General features: G+C 36.7%; 1 protein-coding gene across 2 annotated transcripts in view; it reads right to left on the bottom strand.

Annotated features, from left to right (window-relative positions):
• The window catches only part of LOC113007382 (glypican-6-like), an 80,688-nt gene that overhangs the window by 41,822 nt on the left and 14,191 nt on the right, over positions 1-24,675 (bottom strand). For both annotated transcript variants that reach the window (XM_026143876.1, XM_026143877.1), the window contains exons 2-4: positions 19,647-19,805; positions 6,311-6,702; positions 1,758-1,923 (exon numbers count right to left, since the gene is read on the bottom strand). In XM_026143876.1, coding sequence (XP_025999661.1) covers positions 1,758-1,923; positions 6,311-6,702; positions 19,647-19,805 — 717 coding nt within the window. The remainder of the gene's footprint in view (positions 1-1,757; positions 1,924-6,310; positions 6,703-19,646; positions 19,806-24,675) is intronic.

Here is a 24,675-nt window from a genome sequence, read left to right as displayed (position 1 = left end):
ATTTTCAAGTAGTTCTACAGGCCCTCTAAACATCTTTCAGACTTTATCTAAAGATGCTGGAATTTTCAGTCCAGCATGTCCACAGCTATCTGTAAAACATGGTGGAGGCTCTATGATGGTTTGGAGCTGCATTGTATCCAGCTGTGTTTAATTCCAACTAAACTGATGGAATTATTAATGCAAGAAATGCACTTTCAGATTAACCTGGGATGTAATACCATCTGGAAAGTGTCTGTTTAGCTTTATTTTTTAGCATGACAATGATAAACGCATTGCCAATTGACTAAAATCACACCTGGATAGAAAAAACACACAAGGTCAGTCTATGACATTCAGCCATAGACTGACCTCCCCAGAGCACTGACCTGAACATTGCTGAAGGAGTTTGGGATCATCTTGACAGATAATGGAAAGAAAAGGCAGCCAACATCCAAAGAAGAGCTTTGAATGTCCTCCAAGAAGCCTCAAGAACTATTTCTGTAGACTACTTAAAGAAATTACAATACAGGTTGCTTCAGAGAGTTCAGACTGTGTTGAAGAATGAAGGTGGTGATACAAAGCGTTGACTTTCAAGCTCATTAAAACTGTACAAACTTAAACTTATGCTTCATATACTGTATTTTTCTGGATGTTTGCATGTTTCAATATGCAGCTGCACCTATTTTCCATTTTCCTAGTAATGAAAAGAAATGATGACTGATTCAAGACTTGTGCAGTACTGTGGATTCAAACATTTTAGTGCTATGAATTTTGTTATATTTAAATATTCAGTATTGGAAGTGCTCCTTACAATGGGTCTATTATGCTTATTGCCATAGTAATCCGTAGACTCTTGTGGAAAAAAAATGTTTTGAGCACCCCTCCCTATGCCCACACTTCCTTAAAGCTAACTTTCTTCTAATTGGCTGCTCACTGAAATCAGAAGGTTTGAACAGCAGGTGGTACTCTGCAGAGTAACCCTGCCATTAGTGAGATCCAGTAGCCAAAAGAGCCAAAAAACCTATGTGCAAACAGTCTTGTTTTACACTACATATTGGCCTATACTATACACTATATATTACTTACATATATGCTGACCTCATTATGTGAAACTTTGGCCATGTTTAATATAAGCATCCACTACCAGGCCACTTCACATAATTCCAATTATTCCGCCCTTTTCCTCTTGCTTCCTGAACACATAGGTCTCACCGTGCCTAAAGCATCTTTGCTTTATGATTAAGGTTTGAGCAAAACAAAGCAATATTTGTAATATTAACATTTAATCCAGTTACTCTCTGTAATTTAAAAGGTTTACAGCTTTTGCCTACGTCACCCAAAACAACACCCCAGTGTGCAGCTTTCAGCTTACTTTTTTAACTGCTTTCAAAGCACAGTTACAGTTCTCTGGTCTACACCAGGGAGCTTAAAAGATTATTCAACTCATACTATTATCTGTCCAGCTTTAAAGCAATTCGTGTCACTTTTTGGTATGCAATTAAAATATAACCCTGTGTATAGCAGCAAAAAGGAAAAGCTAAAAGTGATGGTGTAAGTGAAAATTTCAATCTGCTTTACTGTGAGTGCTCATGTGATGTAACATGCTTTCTCTGCTTTTCTCCCACATCCATTAGTTCAATTCAGTCATATTATAAAACCATATGCCCAGACATGAATTTATAGCAACACATTTAATTGGTATGTTACTTTAGAAATAATAGAACAGCAGAGTCGAGGTTAAAATAAAAATGGCTGGGGAAGTGGTTGAAAAGACTCACCGATGTACTGGTTCCACTCTGGGTCCAAATCAGCTTGATTGGCCAGGCAGCCCTTCATGACATTCAGGCAGTAATTCTTACAAGGCTTTACTCCTGGCATACTCTGACAAAAGGGGCAATACAGCATCTTTGTCACTGCTCGAATACATGCTGGAGTGCTGCTAACCTGCAAGGACACAGAATGTGACAGCGGTCATTAGTATCTAGTAGCACCTACGAAATATATGGTAATTATAAATCTATTTTATTAAAGTAACTGTGCCAGTTAAAGAATTTTGAGTAATTTATAACAAGAAAACTGTCCAGTAGAAAACTTTTGCAAAGTTTTACCATAATGCTATTGTCCTATTGTCAAAAAAAGTTTCAGTTATTAATCAGCAAAGGCCCTAGAGAGAGACCGTTTTTGCTGACTGAAGACTTAAAGAACGTTCTTATGCAATCAGTCACTGCCGATGAACACTTCACATAGGATAATTTGGCTTGCAATTAAACCACAAGTCTTTAAATAAAGTCAAATATCTATTTCCCCACTCTATGGAATATAATTTCTATTTTAAAATGTAGGGTTATGTCACTAATGAAAAAGTAAAAATCCAAGCTAATAAAGAAGACAAAAGTGGCAAAGTAGAAAAATCTGCTTTCATAGATAACCTGATAAACTGTCTCCATGTATGAAAACACATACAAGCATTGATAGTAATAGGCTAACAGCTGCAGGAAACAGACAATTAAACACCTCTGAAATGCATTATGTTACAGTGACTGCATGTATAGATATTGAAGATGATAAACAGTGAAGCAAGAGATAAGATGCACCTTTGTTTGTTTCAGCTTTTCACTACAGTTTGTTTAACAGATAACCGATGCGACTCAAAAACAGGGTTATTTTAATAAGTTAATAGGACAAATTATGACATACAACTAGTGACCACTTTGTTAGGTACGTCTATTCAGTCGCTTCTTAATGCAAATATCTAATCAGCCAATCACGTGGCAGCAACTTTTTGGTTATTGTTGGCAGTGTAATGGTATGGAGGGTTCCTTAGTACAAGCTGAGAATGGTTTAAATATCATAGACTCTCTGAGTTCTGTTCTTGATCATGTTTAACCCTTCATGACCACAGTGTACCACAGTGCACCAGTGTATCTTCTGATAGCTGCCGCCAGCAGGATAACTCACGATACCATGGAATGGCATCATGTGTTTTTTTTTCCCCCAGACAAAACCACACATCCCTGCCAGATGAAGTGAATTCAACCCTTCATTACCACAACCTCTCATGTTCCAAATGTTAATTTGATTTGATTGTAAATTACTAATCCTTCCAGATGCCCATTGGAAGCTGCAGAAGTACCCTCTAGGGTACAAAAACCCCTGGTTGATAATTAACCTTTAGGCTACTTTGACAAACAGCGGGAAGTTAGCTACAATGAAAAATGCTCTCATTCACAGGATCCTGAAGTAATACTCACAATAAAAAAACTACAGAAGACAGCTGACCATCAGCTGGATCATCAGCTGCTATATTCTATTCAAGTCATTTATCAGACTGTGGGAGTACCAAAGTGCAAAATGTCATTAGTGTGTGTTTTTTGAAATCATAGTGAGGAAATCGATCTCATAGCAAATACAAACTCCACTATGCGATCTGCTAAAAAACATTTGATGACATTATTTATAATATGGAGCATTCATTATTCCTACTCTCAGTATGCAGTTACTTGCACTCTGAAGACCTGTTAAGATGTTTAAAATTAAATGAGCTATTTTCATGAACTAACAAGACTCTTAAATCTTAAACACCTTTTAGTCTGGAAAAAGTGCCTTTTTACACTACACTAACACTTATTATTGTCTCACTGCATTAAAAATACAAGAAAAGCAGCTATAATGCAGCATCACAGCTCTTTTTGTTTTAAAGAAGCGATGCACAGCGACGTCTTCACCAAAATTAGCTGTTGTTTTGTGTAAAATGAGTGCACTTATTGTAAATTGATTTGGACAAAAGCCTGTGCTAAGAACATGAAAGGATTGGGAAGTGAAGGTGTTCATACCACAATAGTACCTTATGTTTTATGTAACAAGATTTGACAACATAAGCAACATGCCAGCGACAAACTGAAAATTTAGAACTACTGTACTACAAAGTCCACGGCAAATGATTTCAAGCAAAAAGTAAGGCTTCTGAGGAACTGGCAGATCAGAGGTGTAAGCAGGACCCTGACAAAAAATATCTTAAAAATTAAGGTTTACCCATTCATTTTCTTTTTCATATATATTTTTTATTATTTACTTTTTTTTTTGTGAAGACAGCTAAGTGCAGTGAATCAAAAAATGGTATTTGTGGTCAGCTCTCTTGCAATTTTGCCATTTTGCCTTTGAACATTCACTCAAGCCAAGTAAGTACAAGTCAAGCCTGGACTAGACAAAAAACATGGCTGACCTTTTCAAAGTCTACAAATTAGAGAAGCTCTCAGTGATATGTCTTAACAGCTGATGTGCTTCAAAGCCCTGCTTCTTTCATACCCCCTTCTTTCACAGTGCAGTGCTAAGAATCACCAAGAGAGGAAGGCACGTAAGAAAAACACGTTATACATAGACATACTTGCCCTCACTAGCAGACAACCCCCACACATCAACTCGCAGACAACTGGCGTCAAATACAAAACTTGACACTGAATATTCTAAAAATGCTTCTGCCAGCATCTGTATCACCTGACACAGGTGTAAGGCAGCAGCTCAGGGCAGTCAACAAAGGTTTCTTGTAGATCACAAGGCCGTGAGGAGAAATAATCACTGTTAGTAATGTTTGAATTAGCAGTATTTATGGGTGCTCACTTATCAATTTCATTGAAAAAAACATTTTAAAAGTTAAATTTTTCACAATTTCAGAAAAATACAGTGGTGCCTCATCATTCCACAAATTTAGATTTGGAGCAATTAAGAGAAAGGTGCATTTTCTCTTTCTCTATAACCATTAAACAATTCATGCAGAAAACACATCAATATTGCTTTGAATGACAATCAAAATATTGTTGTTAATCAAATAATACATATTCAGAATGCACCCATCCTTACACTTTGCTGCGTATAAGAGTTCCAACGTGACTTCCTTTAACAATAACTATAATATTGTGACTTAAAATAAAAAAACAGAGATCATTTTCTTTTTCTTTTTTGTTTTTTTCCAGAACAAAAGAGCAAATTGTTTCTGTAGAGTTTATTACTACAGAGACTGTTTTCAGATAATGGAAGTATTCTTTTTAGTTACCTGCATGACATTTCAGATATTCTAAAAACTGTCAACTAGGAAAATGAGTATTAAATTGTATTCACTACAAATAGCACAAGTCTGAGCTGTGCTGATGAGATCTAGACACAGGTTTGCGCTTCCTCAAAGCTGTGAAAAGCAATAAAATGCTACATCACCTACTTTAATTCAATATATTGTATATCCCAGGAGCAATAAGCATGGATGTCACATCTTAGCAGCGCTGAGAAACAGACACCTCTGGCATGGTGTCTGTTTTTATTATGCTTACACCCAATCTCTCGTGATGACTTTATACCCTGAGGATCAAAGGGCTGCAGTCCCAGACAGATGACCTGGATCTCAGGTCCCACTGAAATGTCAAGAGGTGAAGCTAGGACACGCTGGGCTCTAAGGACTGCAGGGTACAACTCTAAATGAATACTAACAACACATCTTCTGTGGCTAAATGCTCCTCACTGCCACTACTGTTAGGGAGGGTGGGACCTCAGGGGAAAGGAAGGGAACGTGGTTAATGCTCAAGTATGGTGGGATTTAACAGACAAAATGAATGGTGGATTTATAAGAGTACAGCAGTGTCTTCTCCATTTGCCCTCTGTTTCTCATTATTCAAGGCTTCTATATTTTCATTAGCTTTTAGTTATATAGCCTACTGGGAAGTGGCTCTATAAATATTCATAATAGACATGACAATCAAATCTAGCTGATAGACTGTATTGAAAAAACAAAAAGCAAAGAAGCCAAAGAGGATGGCTGTGGATTCGCAATGTTGTGAATCAGTGCTTCTCTGAACCCAAATGACAGTGTAGAAACAACATTGTTGTTAAGCGTGACTAAATCCAAGGCTTAGCCTTTTGCTTTCCCTTTAATCTCACTTTGTACATGATCAGCCCTACATACACTCCCAGGGCAGTATGGTATTGCAGGAACTGCATACAGATTGCTTTGCATCAAACTGAATACACAGGCAACAGTGTGATTAATGACTTCTATATACTGGATGAACAAATATAAGGCAAGAGAGCAATAAACAGCGATAGCAGACATTTCTTTTCTCGCCTTTTTTGTTGTCTGGGAATTTCTCCTGAGCAATCCACACACCCTTCAACAATGTTTTCTAGACAGCTCCATGAACGAGCCACCTTGAGGACTAAATTTTCTGAAGACATACCCTGAGAGAATCCGAATTACTCTGAAAGTATATCTGGGATAAACTTGATCATGTGAAAACTAGGGCAAATGTGTGCTTTTTAAAGAATTTAAAGGGTTAAGAACATTTACCTTAGACACTCTCTGGGCTACCTCCCGGCCAACGGAGAGCCCCTGGACAAATGTGCGTGCAGCGATGAATGCGCGGGTAACCTGAGCCTTGAGCTTCCTGGGCACGTCTCCAAAGGGCTTCAGCTGGTCGGTGTACTTACTGATACACTCCAGATAGTCCTCAGTGATGACATACTGGGAGTTGAGCAGTGTGAACATACGCTCCAGCAGCCGTGACCAAAAGTCATTAAGCATTTCCTCTAGGTTAACATTCCCTCCAGTGTAATAGCGCTTCAGTTCAGCAAACAGGTTCTCAAAGACCTCTGCATTCTGCATGTAAGGCTTGCCGTAAGTCCTCATAAACATGTCATTCAGGGACCTCTCCGTGTTCTCCAGCAGCTCCAGGAAAAATTCTGGATTAGAAGAAAACAGAAAAAGCCTTTATTACTGTCCAATTTTATTTCATGTGTGACGGTGGTCTCAGTTTATTCTGTACGGTGGTGTCAGTTTATTCTGTACATGTCATACATAGACATGGTTTGACAAGATGCACTGGGAACCTTCACTGCATTTACAATTAAACAGAAACACAGCAAAATGACATTAAATGTGTCTGATTGCAATCTAGAACGCTGCTTAAAAAGGAAGCCTGCTTGATTGCAATGCAAATATGACAACAGCCAGAAAACACTAAAATAAAACAAACAAAGAAATCAATTATAGCGTTTGATGCCGTTTTCATTTTGAACTGAGATCACAGCTCTGTTGACTTTTATTTGCAGTAAACTCGTTTTTTGATGACAAAGGGAAGTTCCCCTATATATTTCTGGAAAATAATAAACTCTGTATTCGCTTTATTGTCCATATCACTCATGTAAACCCAAAACACCTTCCTGTACTGTTCATTGACAGAAAGAATCTACAGTTCAGATAAAACACTTTGCATATATGAATATTTCTCTATATGGTGAAAAGCATACCACTGTGAAATGCAATAAACTTTCCATCATCATGATTATGACAGCACAATGCAGTTCAACTGCAGCATTTGCATGAGTCTGCACTCTCCTTTTTAGACTTCACTTGTTGTTTGTCTCATGACCTCTGTGACATGCCAGAAAGTGGGATTAGATGATATTTCTGACCATCTGCTACAAATAACAATAAAATTGGCATAGAAGGGCCAGAATGAAAATTTAAATAACCTGTACATTTAACTGCAAAGAGAGTCAAAAGAGGATTCAGTACAGACTCCAATTCAATAAAACTGAAAGCTTTTTATATTCCTAAGTGGGCTTTATGGTTACAACCCAAAGCTTTAAAGAAGCGTGAACTCTTAAGTGTATCAGCTGATATATTTTGCTCCTTGGAGGCAGCAGAAAGAGCTGTATGAAGAATATTACCATATTATCACCAAGTTATAACATGGCAAAATGTGAGCAACGAGTCTTGCACTTGGATTTCTTTGGAGCCATGTGCCAGACAAAATGCATAACTGTTCTGGTGGGCTGTATACTGTCTTATGTGGTACTTTTGTGATTTGTCAGTGAAAGTAGCAGCTGCATCCTGCATCTGGAGTAGGGTTGATGGGAGGACACAGACTGAATCAAAATGTAAAATAAAAAGAGACAAAAAAATCCCCCCCCCCCCCCCCCCCCCCACACACACACACACCTTTCATTTTACACATTTATCAGTTAATTTATTGTTCATATAAAAATACTGATTAAAAGTACTTTTAGATCTTAGATTTTAGATGGTAGGAAGCGAGGTGTGGACAAAGCCAGCAGCAAAACTACACGTTTGGGATACTTCAGGATAAAGAAAGAAAATAATGTTGTCCTAATATCGTCACACCAGCTACTGATTCCAGGAAATTTTACTATTTGTGTTTTATTTTAAACAGTATTGTGGACTATTATGAACATGTAGACTACAGTGGGGCAAAAAAGTATTTAGTCAGCCACCGATTGTGCAAGTTCCCCCACTTAAAATGATGACAGAGGTCAGTAATTTGCACCAGAGGTACACTTCAACTGTGAGAGACAGAATGTGAAAAAAAAATCCATGAATTCACATGGTAGGATTTGTAAAGAATTTATTCCTAAATCAGGGTGGAAAATAAGCATTTGGTCACCTCAAACATGGAAAATCTCTGGCTCTCACAGACCTGTAACGTCTTCTGTAAGACGCTTTTCTGTCCCCCACTCATTACCTGTATGAATGGCACCTGTTTGAACTCATCATCTGTATAAAAGACACCTGTCCACAGCCTCAAACAGCCAGACTCCAAACTCCGCCATGGCCAAGACCAAAGAGCTTTCGAATGACACCAGGAAAAGTATTGTAGACCTGCACCAGACTGGGAAGAGTGAATCTACAATAGGCAAGCAGCTTGGTGTGAAAAAATCAGCTGTGGGAGCAATCATCAGAAAATGGAAGACATACAAGACCACTGATAATCTCCCTCGATCTGGGGCTCCACGCAAGATCTCATCCCGTGGGGTCAAAATGATCATGAGAACGGTGAGCAAAGATCCCAGAACCACACGGGGGGACCTGGTGAATGACCTGCAGAGAGCTGGGACCAAAGTAACAAAGGTCACCATCAGTAACACACTACAACGGCAGGGAATCAAATCCCGCAGTGCCAGACGTGTTCCGCTGCTGAAGCCAGTGCATGTCCAGGCCCGTCTGAAGTTTGCCAGAGAGCACATGGATGATACAGCAGAGGATTGGGAGAATGTCATGTGATCAGATGAAACCAAAGTAGAACTTTTTGGTATAAAGTCAACTCGTCGTGTTTGGAGGAAGAAGAATACTGAGTTGCATCCCAAGAACACCATACCTACTGTGAAGCATGGGGGTGGAAACATCATGCTATGGGGCTGTTTTTCTGCCAAGGGGACAGGACGACTGATCCGTGTTAAGGACAGAATGAATGGGGCCATGTATCGTGAGATTTTGAGCCAAAACCTCCTTCCATCAGTGAGAACTTTGAAGATGAAACGAGGCTGGGTCTTCCAACATGACAATGATCCAAAACACACCGCCCGGGCAACAAAGGAGTGGCTCCGTAAGAAGCATTTGAAAGTCCTGGAGTGGCCTAGCCAGTCTCCAGACCTCAACCCCATAGAAAATCTGTGGCGGGAGTTGAAAGTCCGTGTTGCTCGGCGACAGCCCCAAAACATCACTGCTCTCGAGAAGATCTGCATGGAGGAATGGGCCAAAATACCAGCTACTGTGTGTGCAAACCTGGTAAAGACCTATAGTAAACGTTTGACCTCTGTTATTGCCAACAAAGGTTATGTTACAAAGTATTGAGTTGTATTTTTGTTATTGACCAAATACTTATTTTCCACCCTGATTTACGAATAAATTCTTTACAAATCCTACCATGTGGATTCATGGATTTTTTTTCACATTCTGTCTCTCACAGTTGAAGTGTACCTCTGGTGCAAATTACTGACCTCTGTCATCATTTTAAGTGGGGGAACTTGCACAATCGGTGGCTGACTAAATACTTTTTTGCCCCACTGTAAATCTGTATGTTCTCGAGCTATCATAAAAGCTAGGTTACACCTCTCCCCCCAAGCCATGCACATTAGAGTCACTCATCACAATGGCCCAGACAAAAGCGTAATGGATTTGAAGTGGTCATTAGCTTCCAGCAATGCAGGTAAAATTACAGATTACAGCAGCAGAGAAACCAAATGACCCGACTCTCCATAATGCCACACCAAGTCACATCTGATTAGTTACATCAAGAGGTACCCGAGATGCACACTGACAGAAAGTAAAATATGGAAAACACGCGTCATTTGCAAGGTTTTTAGAAAATAAAATGTTATTTTATGATATTATTTCATCGTTTAAAGACTAATGTATGGTGGCTTAAAAAGGCAGGGTTTTGGTGTGTATCATTTGAACTTGAAGAGCAGAGGTTTTTTTTTTTTTATCTTACATTAATGTATTCACAAAAAAAAACTGTCTTTCATTTAGTGCATGCTCACAAAATACTTGCTTTCTTTATTCTCATCAGATTTAATTATTGTTCATTAGCACATCTTATGAGGCACCAGTGAGTATTAACTGTCATACTCCCCCTGGAATCTGACAACATTAGCTTACTTTCACACACGTTTGGTGCCTAAGGAGATATCATTTCTTTTTTTTTATTTACTTAACACATCTTATATTAGAACTTACAGTAGGCAGGACTCATGACGTTAGCCAAAGTCTGGTTATTTTTCAGTATACTTGAGAATATGTAATAAATGTCCACAGTTAGCAGTCATTTAAATATGGTAATCTTTAAGCATGATTTTTGCTTCAGTAATGTGTTTGTGGTAATGAGAACAGTCAGTGATGCTGAGCGATGTGCACATAGATTAATGACAGTGCCAAAACAAATTCTACTTAAAATCATGAAAATGAGAAAAACAAACCTTTATACAGCCATGTTCTGCTGAGAGACTAATTAAACATAACCAATTTAATTAAAACAGTGTTTATAATCAATATGACATTATATTTGATATAATTCTAAGCTCTGCAATGGAGTGATTACGATGAATAATTTCATTATGAATGGCCTTGGTATAAATCACCAGCAGAAATATTAGGCTAAAAAAGACATCATAATGTAATTAGTGAAAACTCTTGAGGGGATCCATATTTCATGACAGAAAATGAAAACCATAGTGAAATGTCAAAGAGTAAAAATTACCTGGAGAATTTACATAAATCCTAAACATATATTACTAAGACGTTTGTCCAAATAATCATTTGCATTAGCTGCAAACAGAGAATAATGATGCTGAAATGCTGGACAGCAGTGATTCAAATACTCCCAGCTTACACAGAGTTCATTACATTTCGCTGATAAAGCTCCGTTTGGCTCCAGCTCCTCAGTATATGCACAGAGCTGTGCAGAGGTTACACACAGCCATTCTCTTTGTGATAAAAAGAAAGCATCTGTTTCTGTGCTTCTGCAGAAACCTACTGATGGATGGCCTCCTAGATGTCAGCAGTCTATTTCAGCAATCTTGAAACACAGCATCCCTGTTTCAGATTTCTGAACTAGATGGTGGAAAAGGCAAGTTTTGTGAATTTTATTTCTAAGCAGACCACAGCTTTTTGGAGACAACAGAGACTCTGAAGTCGACTTCATTTGGTCTTTACACATAACCAAAGGAGTTTGCTGTGGATCGGATGACATCTACTGTGAGAACCCTCAGGGGAAGTGGCCTGCAGAATTAATTACTACAGTCTTCTGAACTGTGACCAGCCAGCTGAGGAGGGAAAAGGGGTTGGCTTTCCAAAACATTTCAGCCTTCTTCAATTGGGTACATGCAATATATTGTATTGGAGTCTACATACATAAACCAACTTTTTATTTTTTAACTGGGCCACATTCAGCGTCATGTTTATTTGAGCACAATAACTTTAACCAAAAGTAATTGGGATTTAACTGATATGTTAAATAATATAAACCAGTACACATCCATGCTACAATACTGTTTGGCCTGTTTGCGCTGTTGGCAAAAGTGAAATAAACAAATGAATAAATAAATAAATATCAATGATAAAAAAAAAAAACAGGGTTGGTAGATTTTGCTTACTGGCTAAAAATGGGTCATTTTAACCTGTTGCTAAGTGGTTGCTAGGCATGTATAATTCAAATTTTGTGGAAAATTAAATTAGTTGTTACTATCATGAAATAAAAACATTATGCTTTTATAAGGTCTCATAGGTACAAAAAGGAACGAAAAAAGACTTATTTTGGCGCATTTCTATGGAACGCCAGGACTGCCATAATGAATTAATTAAATACACCATTAAATAATTAATTAAATGTGGCAATAATTAATTAAAATTGGAATTAATTAATTAAATAAATAGTTATGACACATGTAATTAATTAATTATTGCCACATTTAATTAATTATTTAATGGTGTATTTAATTAATTCATTATGGCAGTCCTGGCGTTCCATACATTGCTAGGTGGTTACAATGCATGGTTAATTAAATTTTTGTGGCTATAAATGAGATGTTATTGTTGTAACTAAACTGATGTGGTCCTTTTATAATGTGTTACAGGTGCATAAAGCCAAAGAAAGGTCATTTTAGTTTGTTGCTAAGTGGTTGCCAGGCAATCTGATGCTGTCATATCATTATTATTATTATTATTATTATTATTATTATTATTATCGGTGTGAAATAAAACAATGTGATGCTTATAGGTGTTACAGGTGCATAAATGCTGAAAAAAGTCTTTTAAGCCCATTGGTAGTAGTTGCTAGGAAGCATGACGACATGGTAACATCTGATATAGATAAGAACCTTCAGGGGCCTAAGTTTTACCGGCAGGGTGTACCTGCAGTGTTATGGCAGACAACTTTAATACTTTTTTACCACAGTGATTCTAATTGGTTTGGTGCTTTTTGAGAATCTGGGAAGTATATCTCAAAATGTGGACTCATCTGTCATCTGTCAAAAAGAAATTAGAGATATTTAGACATAACTAGATAAAGGCATAAACAAGGTCTCAGAGTAGAGTGCAATTTAAGATGGATGTTTTTTTTTGTTTTTGTTTTTCCCCCACTCAGAATTTTGTAATTTCAACAAAAAAACCACAACCACTCACAAAAAACAGTTTCTGCAGAGAACATGTGGAGCTGCTTAAAATTATATGGAAATTACAAGATTTCATAAATGCATTCACTCTGGCAAGGCAGGAATTGAATAAACACTAAACAATACAGTGGGGCATTGGCTTTCAAAGTCACATACCAATAAAAAAGAAAGCAAGAAAGAAATTAGCTACATCACTTTAGAACTGGGAATATTTTCTGATTGTCACATTACTGCAAGCAACACTTTGCCACAACTCTATGTCATTTTTTAGCAAAGATACACACTATAAACTACACAAATATACACGATTTCTTGACCCTCACACAGCAGGGCAAATAGCTGTTATCTCCCACAGTTCACCTAGCATCTTTCACGGCAATATAGTTAGTCAGAGAAGGAGCCCGGTTCTCACTTTGTGATTGTTGAAACAGCATAATATAACACAAGCAGTATGATATTCAGCCTCCTTGAGCTCCAATGATTGTACATGAAACTAGCAATTTTGCTGCATTTCAGATTCTCCATGTCTGTCAAAAGCTGGGTCATTGATCGGCCTGACAGGAAGTGCCAGTCTATAGAGTGCTGCTCTGAGTGCTATGCTGCTGTAGAGAACATGACAGGTTGATCGTTTATGTCTCCATTTCTCTACGTTAATTTTTATGGCCAGTCTTTTATGGTCACCCTGTGCTCTTATTAATAAAATAAGAAAAAGGTAAATGATAACCCGATTGAAGACAAATATATCATCTAAGGTCTAATGTTATTAAATGTCAGGGGATTATTCTTCATTTTTTAAGTTACTGTATCAAACCCTTTAGTTAGTGTGCTAGCTCATAGACGTTAACAGGGATTTGACATATGGACTCTAACATAAGGTGCATGATTTAAATGCATTAAAGAGCAATTTCTTTTTTTTCTTTTTCTTTTTTTGTATTTCTAAATTGACTAGAAACTTTGCTGATCAAAACTGCACTTGAAGACATTTCCATGTAAAAGACATATTTTCTTGCCTGACAAAACAGAGACATCTGAATTCAGATGCCAAAAGCAAACACCAAGGGATGACTTAAAATTATGACAAAGTCAAAGGGTCCAAAGACTTATAAATCTAACAGAGGATCAGCATAGTTTTCTCAAATATACTTACCAGCCTAGGCGCAGTATTGTCTTTCAATTTAACCTTCACCCAAAAAGAATTAGGTTGAAGGTTAAATTGTCTTTATTAATAGTAAACATAAGGAGTATACTTAATGCCTGATTGGGAGGGACATCACATGGGGGGTGGGGAGTTGTCTAGCTGGCAAAAATGGATGATGTCATAGAAGCATCCACAACAGAATATAAGTAATGAAGACGTTATTGAGCAATTTCCTACAAAGAAGTATCCTAAGTTAAATGTCAATACCAAAAAAGTTTGCCAGGCAGAGAATGGACTATTGATGCTTTAAAATATCAGTGTCTGGAGAACTATAGGACTCCTGGGGTTGTGGTGTGTATTGAGTTTTTAAAGCTTAGTTAAAGGTGTGCTATTAAAAAAGGGCTACTAAAAAGCTGTATGGGGTTAGAATAACAATTTTTATTTATTTATTTTTATAACCTAAAATAACAAATACTCATCACTTAGACACCAGAAACTTTCATAGTACTTTCAGAAGATGGATACGTCATAACTTAAGAAGCAGACATACTGCAGTATTTTCATGTTATTTAATTTAATTTATATAGTGTCAGTTCACAATTCATCTGTACACTCATGTCATGTCATCTATACTCTTTGTACTGTAGTAGGACCCTACAATATTACAGAAATGAGATCAAAAATTCCCTATTAGAAATAAACAGAAAGGGGCCTCTGGCAGAATCTCAGGTACAGAGAAGATCTAGTCATCTAGTCACATAACCACACCTGTTTGCTGCCCACACAGTACTGTTTTATATGGCTGGCACTTTCTCAGGAGTCTTTTTGGGTTAAGTGCTTTGGTCAAGGGCACCTCAACATTGACTGCATAAAAATACAGTTTACATTTTTATATATAACGGTAAAAATTTAACAACGCTGTGACAATGCAACTGATATCAATGGGTACCACACACAATGTGCGAGGCCGTTCATATTGGATAAATTGCAGAGGATGGACCACATTAATATTCTGCTAGGATGCTCAGCACCATGGTGTTTGTGGTCAGCAGGGCCAAGAATTGATTAACAATTACAAACCCTGACGTTGGACTTTAATGAGTGAGATAAAAAAGAACTCTCTGTGCTAGCATTTGCTTTGTCTGGTTTCTTAGACCAGTTATTTTCTCTGGTCTTATTTTATGGATTATAGTGAATATTATAATATTATAATAATAGCATTTATTACTAAATTACAGGAATTCTGCTGCACGTTTGGTACCGATGATATTGTTTCTCTTTTAGATACAAGTGTACCGTGCCCCTGAGCTCTTGCAGACATTTCAGAGTGGATGAGTCTTGGCATAGTTGAGACCGTACCCTCTTATTGTGACACATAGGCTGTGGTGTCAGGAATGTGTGGGCTGCCCAACTACTATCTGCTACAGTAACCATCATCACAGTCTGCATAAAATGAAAAAAATATTCAAATACACCGACTCTCTGTAGGCGGAAACCTAAAGCAAAGCTCTGAAAAGATAGAAAAAGGGCATTCAAGTGAACTAAAAGCTCTTTATTGTTTGGATCTTTAACTATATTCTTTGGTTCAGTATCTTGTTATTTAGGTAATACTGCTTCATAATGAATAAGCGCACCTCTGGGAACACGGAGGAATTATACAATCGTTATAAAACAACTTTTTATGTGCCTGAGCAGCTGATCTGCTAGTTAAATCATCTAGTTAAATTGATTACATAAACAAACAGTAAGGGAAAATTTTTAATTTAGCAAACAATATCTCAGATTTCCTAAACAGTTTATCAGTAAAGACCCTCATCCGACACACAGTCTCCTTCAAAAACCTGCAAACAGCATTTGCTTTGACTCTAATGAAATTATGGAGAGTGGCCGCAAACCCCACGAGAACAAGGGGTGCCCGGAGTCATGCATCTAAGTGCTGCTGGACAAACCCCATTTCCCTTCCTCATGATATTCACCATCTTGACAGGGGATGATCAAAATAACACTTATTTATTTATGCATGCTTCCAGGAATCACATGTGGGCTCAAGAAGTGTATTCCTGGAAAAAAAATAAAAAAATAAACATTGTGACATTGAGTTTCTGGGCACCAGTGGAATCATCTGAGAGTAGCATGCTGTAACCCAATAGCATTAGTTTCATATAATATGTTGAATATTTTGAATAGAATGAAGACAGAACGACATGACATTGACTGCTGAATATTAAATTGCACACTTAAATCACTCAACCAATATCCATTGTTGACTTTGAATACATTCCAGTCGCAAAATATTACAATGCATGCTTTCAATCTTTACTTGAATAAACTTTTTTAGATAATTACTCTCTCTCTTTTGAGAAATTAGGCTTTACCCATGTTGTAATTTACATGCATTTAGTGGACATTAACATATTATACAGCAAGTAATTAATAGTGATGTCGGTGACTTTAGTTTAGCATATATTTTAAGTCCATTAGGATGCATAGTTGTTAAAATTGTCCTTATTATCAATGTTGTGCTTAGTCTGTTTTCTAGCTGTTTCCTGTGCATCTATGGCAGGCATGACAACAAACACAAGTTGTGTAGCATCAGTTCGATGGCTGCACTCATGGTAGTAAAATAAATACTCAACAACAAATTTTAATTCTGAGACTAATTCTGACTTTGTGATCCCTGGACATTCAAATTTCAAAGAGACTGCTGCTTTACAGTTAAATTCATATATTAAGACAAATAGTCAAGTAGTGCTGTCAAGAACAGAGGAACGCACCTAAAAAAATGCTCGACCTGAACATAAAACTCAAAATTAACTTGGAGTTTTGCCATTTACGTTGAAAACCCAGGCCCTGTGCATGTAGTCCTACATGCACGGTAGCAGATCATTTATGTCAAAGTTATTTAAGAGGCATACTGAATGGGCTTTTACTAAAGATTGCTTAACCCTTGTATGGTGTTCGGGTCTGTGAGACCCGTGTTCAGTTTTTTTCAAAAGAAAAATTAAACAATTAATTATTTTTTCATGTGTAAATGTGTTGTGTCTTTCCACTCACTCCACTTGATTATAACTGATTTATTTATAACATTTTATATAAAAGAAAAACGAGAAGCACATTAATTCATAAATGTGATCTAACAAAGGTAAAGGGAAAAAATTAACCATGTTCGCTGTTCATATGTCTTGTAATTGGGATGAAGTAAACATCTGTTGAGTAATTTAACATAAAATTGTTTGATAGTGTTAATTTGGAAAGCCAAAACTCTAGCGGGTCCACCAGACCCATGAACACTGGCTGAGTAACAAAAATACGAACACCACACAAGGGTTAAGCCTTAATTTGTTATGCCTTTAATGGCAAAAAAAATTTATTTGTATATATTTATTTTTTGTTATTTTTATATTATTATTTTGCACCTTTTAGTTTCTGCATTTATTTTAAGTCTCTTTTTATGCAGTTTTTACCCCTATGGGGAAGTTTGCTTGTACTACTACCAAAGACACTTCCTTTATTTTAGTCAAGGTTGCCAGACGTGGCTGCAAGCAGCTTTAATTATTCATCACAGTAACAGACACAATATATTAACATCCTTAACTGCAACAAGAATCATCTGCTGTTTTAGATACAGTGGTGTGAAACAAATGATTCAATGGAATATCACTGGAGTACTAAGTGGTTACACTCCACATGATGAGAAGAGTTAACTGTGGATGGAAAATACTGTGGTGGTTAGATTTTTTTGTTGTATTATGTTACAATGTTCTGCACGCTTCTGTACTCGCTGGAAAAGAAGGATAAAAAGGTAATGCCTGCAGGCATCAGTCACATATTTTTAGTATTTATTGTCTGCATATCATCATAAATATCATTATTTCTTTAAATATCTTGAAATCATTTTAAGGCTATGTTGCACACTCCTATTTGGGGATGTAGACATGATCAAGACTGCTGAATTTCAAATAAGCATCAGAATGAGGTGGAAAGGTGAATCAATTCAATTCAATTTCTCAACAGTGCTATTTATGAATAGTGCCAAATCAAGTTATATCTTAAGATAAAGACCCTACAATAATACAAAGAAAACAGAGAAAACCCCAACAATCAATGACCCCCTTTGAGCACTGATGAGTGACAGTGGGAAGGAGAAACTCCCTAAACCCAAAACCATTCCCAAGGAAGGGCACCATCTGCCACCACCAGCTGGGGTCAGAGATAGCACCTTAAAGCAAATAGCAGCAGAAGACCACACCGGGTGACACTATTGTCAACTAAGTAAAGGACAATGAAGCTAATACCCATTAGCTCATTAAAATTGGTCAATAAAAGAAAATGCTGCCTTGTCTAATGAGTCTAGATCAGAACATGAAGCCAATAACATGAAAATCTGGATCCATCCTGCCCTGTATCAATGGATCAGGCTAATGGCAGTGGTGTAATGGTGTGTTGAATGCCATTTTGGTACACTTTGGGCCATTAATTACCAACTTAGCATCCTTTAAACCACAGATTCCCATGCTGGAAGCACAGCCAACAAATCTGCAGCGACTGAGTGATGTTATTATGTCAATATGAACCAAAAACTCTGAGGATCGTTTCCAGCACCTTGTAGGCAGTTCTGAAGATAAACGGAGGTCAAGCCCAGTACTGACAAAGTGTACCTAATAACATGTTTTTGTATAGTGTGAGCATATACTGTATTTGCTAAGGTTTAAGTACTACCAATAACCATTACAATCTAATATTCTTAGATATTCTTTAATCAACTTTAATACATGGAAATTTTTGGCCCATCAATTCTTTGGAGATAAAAAGAAGTCTTTAATCTTTAAAGATATCTATGTAATGAAAGGCATTTTGTTGGATTTCTAAATAATAACAACTATTTTACTAATATTAGTATTTTGATAATAATAATAATAATAATGATAATAATAATGATAATAATTATTATTATTTTAATGACAGTGTTGACAGGTGGCTACACTTCTCCACCTCTTCTACCTGTCACCATTGTCCACAGTGATAAGCTGTTGCTAACCACATGGTCTTGTGAGAGTTGAAAGGATTATTATTTCTCATTAAATTGTAACTAGAAGGAGCTGACCCCATAGAGAAGAACACCAACAGGGACATGTAGAGAGGCAGAGTGAGGCTTGGTTCAGTAATGAGCACATCTCGTCCCATACAAAAACTTATTAAACGTGTAGTGGTCAAGAAAGTCCCAATGGGACTAGGACAAGATCACATACAGCACAAGACCACCAAACAACCTTAATAATGCAGAAGCTGGCTTTGTGCTGCTGTTGAAGTTGTCAATCTTCAGCGCAAGTAGCCATGTTTGTCTAATCCAGCAAGAGGTTTCTCCACTCCAAGGCATATTAATGAGATTTTCACATCTCGTCTCCTCTTCAGGGAGGAGAGCTAAAGAACTGGAGTAAACCCTTTCAAATTAACACGTACAGTCCCAAGCCTTTTCGCAGCACTTGTTCTCTAGTGACTGACCATTAAAACAAATTTTAAAAGAAAAGAAAATAAGAAAAAAATAATTAAATTAAAGCATTAAGCAAAGAGGACTTACCATCAAATCTTTTATGTCTCGAAACAAAGGTGCTTCTCAGTGTGTGACTCATTTCATCAACCAGATTCTCAAAGTCTTGTTTACTCTGTTGGCCAAATCTGTCCTCCATTTCCTCGGTGCAACATGTGTTTCCCTGAAGACATACACGAAGATGTGTCCCTGCAAAAAATGACACACAAAAAGCTATATTTTTCTCTCCAAACCAAAACGTAGGCTACATATAGGCACTGTAAACCAATGTAATGACCAAAGCTTAAACCTTTAAAGCCTGAACCATGAAATAATTGCCTGCAAATTATTATTATTACTAGCATTATTATTATTATTTGTATTTTGTAAATATTGTTATTTTGTTTGGGTTTTTTTTTTTTTGTAATTTATTGCTTAAAAATGTATTGTGCAATTTAGTTAGTTACAAAAAAATTACATTGATGCTGTAGAAGTCTGAGAAATTCAAGAAAACTCATGTATCACATATGATAAACTCGGCGTTACTAGGTTAAATAATGTTGGAGCATTTTTTTATGTATCTTCTGAAGCCATATTTTTAAAAACTCAATGACCAAAACATCATTGGCTTAGTTAAATGTTAAAAACAGGACAACTGAAGCACATGAATAAAAAATCATGGTGGTTGGAACAATGTTCCTCTCTAACATGTTACATCTTACCCCTAAAAATCAGATGAGGAGCTACAGGGTGTCAAATTCTCTGAAGGGCTACCTGGACAATCTTCTGTCTCCACAAACTAGCCAAGAAAGCAGTAAGGCTAAAGTGGTTCAACTTTTGAAGCAAAGCCACACCTTTGCATCAAAAACTATTAAGTAAAAATAAGCTTTTTTGGTTACCAGAGTAACAAGTCCCATCTAATTAAAAGGACCAACAATGAGAAAACTTTAGACTTCACATGCTCTAATGCGAAATTTCCCCTGCTTAAACATTAGTTGTTTTTTAACCTATTTAAAGGATAAACCAGTACTATTGTTACTATGTTTTGTCATTGCTGGCGAGGTCTGACTGGTTGGTTATGGGGTTTCTCATTTGTCTGAGAGACACTAAGTGCTTTAATTGACAAGGGCTAATTAAAGTTAAATCAGATACTCCATAGTTTTAAAATATTCCTTTGCACATTACATAATTGTAAAAATTCTGAGTGGAATATCACGTTAATGACCTACATCACTTCATTTCCCCAAGCAGCCATATTAAGACAGACACAGATAATGAAAGATTCAGTCTAGAACAGAACGTGTTTCATAGAAACATTCATAACTAGGATTTTAAGCATACTTTAAGACCAGATATGTCTGACAGCAAGAGCTTCGTCTCAGCCTCCAACCACGATTTTCATTAGCTCATTTGACATTAGCTCATTGGAAAAGAAAGATTGAAAAGGGTATTCATTTTGTTTGCACTTGTATCGATACAGGGGAAAACAAGTATTGCACCTATTTTATCAAATAAACTGAAATACTTGGGGAACACTACAAACAAGAGGACAACATTAGCTTAGCTTGACAAAGCTACCTCCTAATTCGGAACTTTTACTTGTGTAGCTCAGTCACATCAGTAAAATTACGACAGAACCTACTTTCATCAAAAAGACAAAAAAGAAAAGAAAAAGAATTGGTGGCTTCTGGTGTTTGTCCAACAATGTCGTAACCATTCACATTAAATGCTATAACAATGTAAACCGGTCATGATTCAATAATGAAACATCACAACCACAGGTTATCCCAAATTTTCTTGAAAGATTGTGATATCATTTTAAGGCCCACTCCCGCATCTAGTGAGAACAGAGTGTGACAAAGTAAGAATCAACAAAAGCTGCATTTTTCTGGCACTTTCACAGCGTTTCACAGCCACTATTTTTGAAAGTAGATACAGTATTATTACAATGTAATTCACTGTAGCTGCTATCACAACAGAGGCAGTTTCTTTTTAAAGCATACACATGGAGATGTAGTTACAAGCTATATACATTGCTACACATATGACCTCAAGGTTAAGAATAAACATCCATGCTCAAGAAACCAACATTACTTTACTTAGTTTGTATGAAATAGCCACACAAGAAACATAGTGTAAAGAGAAACTATCTACAGGGTATGAGAATTCACTTTTAAGTGTTTCATCAGTTTCACCATGGGTGTGTGTTTTTTTGTGGGCATGTATTTGCTAAAGCAAGGAGTAGCTTTGTAACCTCCCAGAACTCAGCTCCCACGTAAAATATAACCACCACGGTGAATATTTAACTTCCATGTAATTATTACATCAGCAACTGAATTGCTCCATTTTAAGGTCATTTTATTTTATGGTACTGATAAAAAAAAGAACACGTTGTGAACATGTTGTGAAAATAACAGAACAGCACCGATAAATGCCAGAATGTAAATATTTGAACACGGTGTAATCAAACAACAGTCTAAGAGCTGCAAGGAAAGAGACTTGTGCAAACCTTACTTGTGAAATTCATTCTTAGCTTTGCATGCCTCACTCACTTTACTTGTTTCATTCAGTTGTCAGGCCTGTATTGACTAAATAGCAGGTGATATCAACAAATAACCAAAAGATGGATCAAAAGTCTTCATTACTACACACCATTGTTAAAAAGACCCTGGAAGATAGATGGTAATAGCATCATACAACCGAGTCCTGTGTTTCCAGTGCAGACTTCTTATCAGATATGTCAAGAAGAGGGAAAAAATACATCTTGACACAACAACCCTACTGTGTGCTCCAGCAGTCTCAACAGAGTGAAACATCACTTAAAAATAAACCTGTCGTACATCAACATATGGGAAGGAGCTTTCAAGGGACTTCACCACTCAGCAAAGTGCCATGACCTTCCTAGTCAAGGTTAAAACAGCCCTGTAGCTTCACAGATAATCTATCTACAGGAGCACAGACCACACACACATTAGCCACACAAAGGATGGAGTATGGGCCAGAAAGTTCTTTTACAACAGAAAAAACCCCACTCTTGTGTGATGTAAACATGCGTTATTATTTTTTAAGATACGTTGTCAACAGCATCAAAGTACTTAAAACATCAGCTCGATTTCCACATTAAATTTACCAATACAGCAGTTTTTTTTCTCCATTCCTTCCCTAAATCAAATAAAAGGGCCAGTTAGCAGAACACAGCTATCACTGTGAACACAAATACCAGAGATTATTGTAAGAATTCAGTTCCGGAGCCTAGTGGTTAGATTTTCATTTGAGCCCATTATCCATTTTATATCTGCAAACTCAAAAAGTTTTAGGCACTGCAGCTAAAATTAGGATGCTTTCCAAAATGATATACAAAATACTGTTTTTTTTTTTAAATAAACTTCATTCCATCTGCAGTGAACAAACCAGGATAAAATAAAAATTTCAGCATCACAAGATCTTTACAAAAGAAAGATGTCCCCTTTGACATTGTAATTGGGTTTCACTATGCTCTGCTGCACTTTTAAAATCTGTGTTTAAAGAAAAAAAGATGTTAACTTAATATCTTGTTAGATTCTAGCAGATGTGTTGGTCTCTGGTTAGAAAAATAGAATCCTGTCCTCAGCTGAAATCATTACAGTAGATGTGAGTTGACAGTTCTGTCTTTCAGACAGTGGCATGTACAGTAAACTTACTGCAAGATTACTTTGAATGGTAATTTGCATTAATGTGTGAAAAATCACTCAGCTTTTTTCAAATAGCGGAGCTCCTCTTGCAGTCACAGCCATTTGCCCAAGAGATACTACAAATGAACAAATGTTACGAAGTAACTGTTATTGGGAAAATCTTTTTCTTTCTTTGTCACCCATCAAAATCAGATCAGTCAGAAACTTACATCATGCATGCCAGTGACTCTCATGTCGTGTTACAGATGAGGCGGGTGCTGGTCTGCAGTCTGCTGCGAGACATTAATTGACTAAATGAAGCAAATTTTATCCAGTTAAAATGTAAATGGGTAAATTACATTGTATTGCATTTTATATTAGCCTTTCTATTCACATTATGATAACAGAACTTGATGTTATATTTACTGCATTACAGGACTTGAAATTTGAAATAAAACTTTTAGGTTTTGTTCTCTTTTGAGTTTTCTGTGCCAACCTTTGCCCCGTGTTTCTGTTGCGCTGTGTACAACTGTGTCATTTACTTTCTGCTGCTAACATAACAGACTTTTGAATCTTAAGGTACTACTTGCTGTCCTTTCAGTTTCACTTGTAAATGCATTTTAAGGCATACTTCCCTTATTTCACTTTAGGTGACACAAAATAACCTACTTAAAACTGCTTGCATTAACTATGGATTATAAAAAATTAAGTATTTATAAAACCTCTATTAACACATTTACACAATTAAGCATACTTTAACCAATACATATTTATAAATGTAAAATAGTGTCATTAAACATGTTCTATGTGAACTTATAGATCAAGACTGAAACATTCTTATCTGTGTTTATGAATTACATGCTAATGTCTATTAATATAGGATTTATCCTTTATAAGTGATGAATTAACACTTTACTAATGTAAACGTTTACTAATATTATATGGTGTTACTAGTATGAGGCGGTGAGGTGGAAGCCACTCACTGACTTCGTATTGTTATATTTTGTGTTAAATCTATGGTTCTCCGAGTCCCTCACACACATATACAGAAACATGCAGAAACTTGCCATTAAATTCATTTTTGTAACATCGCTGTCCTTCAGATTTAGATGTGTGCTGTAATGGAGTTTCACATTCTTTGTCCGCTTTTCTATCAATCCTTGTCCCTTATTTCACAGAGAAAAATAGAATATTATTGTGACCCATGAGGGCTGTTTTTGGAAACAGCTGTGAAAATGAAAATGTTCTTCCAGTAAACATGTTAGCACAGCTTCGGGACAGCCTCTGCACTGAGCCAAATCTTATGCAGATGGGGGGTTTTGTTTACTTTTGGCTGGTAAGGTAACAAGTATGAATTCCAAATAAAGCTGTGTACAATTTTGAAGAAGCCATCCTTCAGCAGCTGAAGGAGAATTATTGCCCTCTAATAG

This window comes from Astatotilapia calliptera, chromosome 16 (assembly GCF_900246225.1).
Source record: "Astatotilapia calliptera chromosome 16, fAstCal1.2, whole genome shotgun sequence".
Lineage (NCBI taxonomy): Eukaryota > Metazoa > Chordata > Actinopteri > Cichliformes > Cichlidae > Astatotilapia > Astatotilapia calliptera.
Note: the sequence above shows the minus strand (reverse complement) of the source record. Positions and strands in the feature narration are given on the sequence as shown.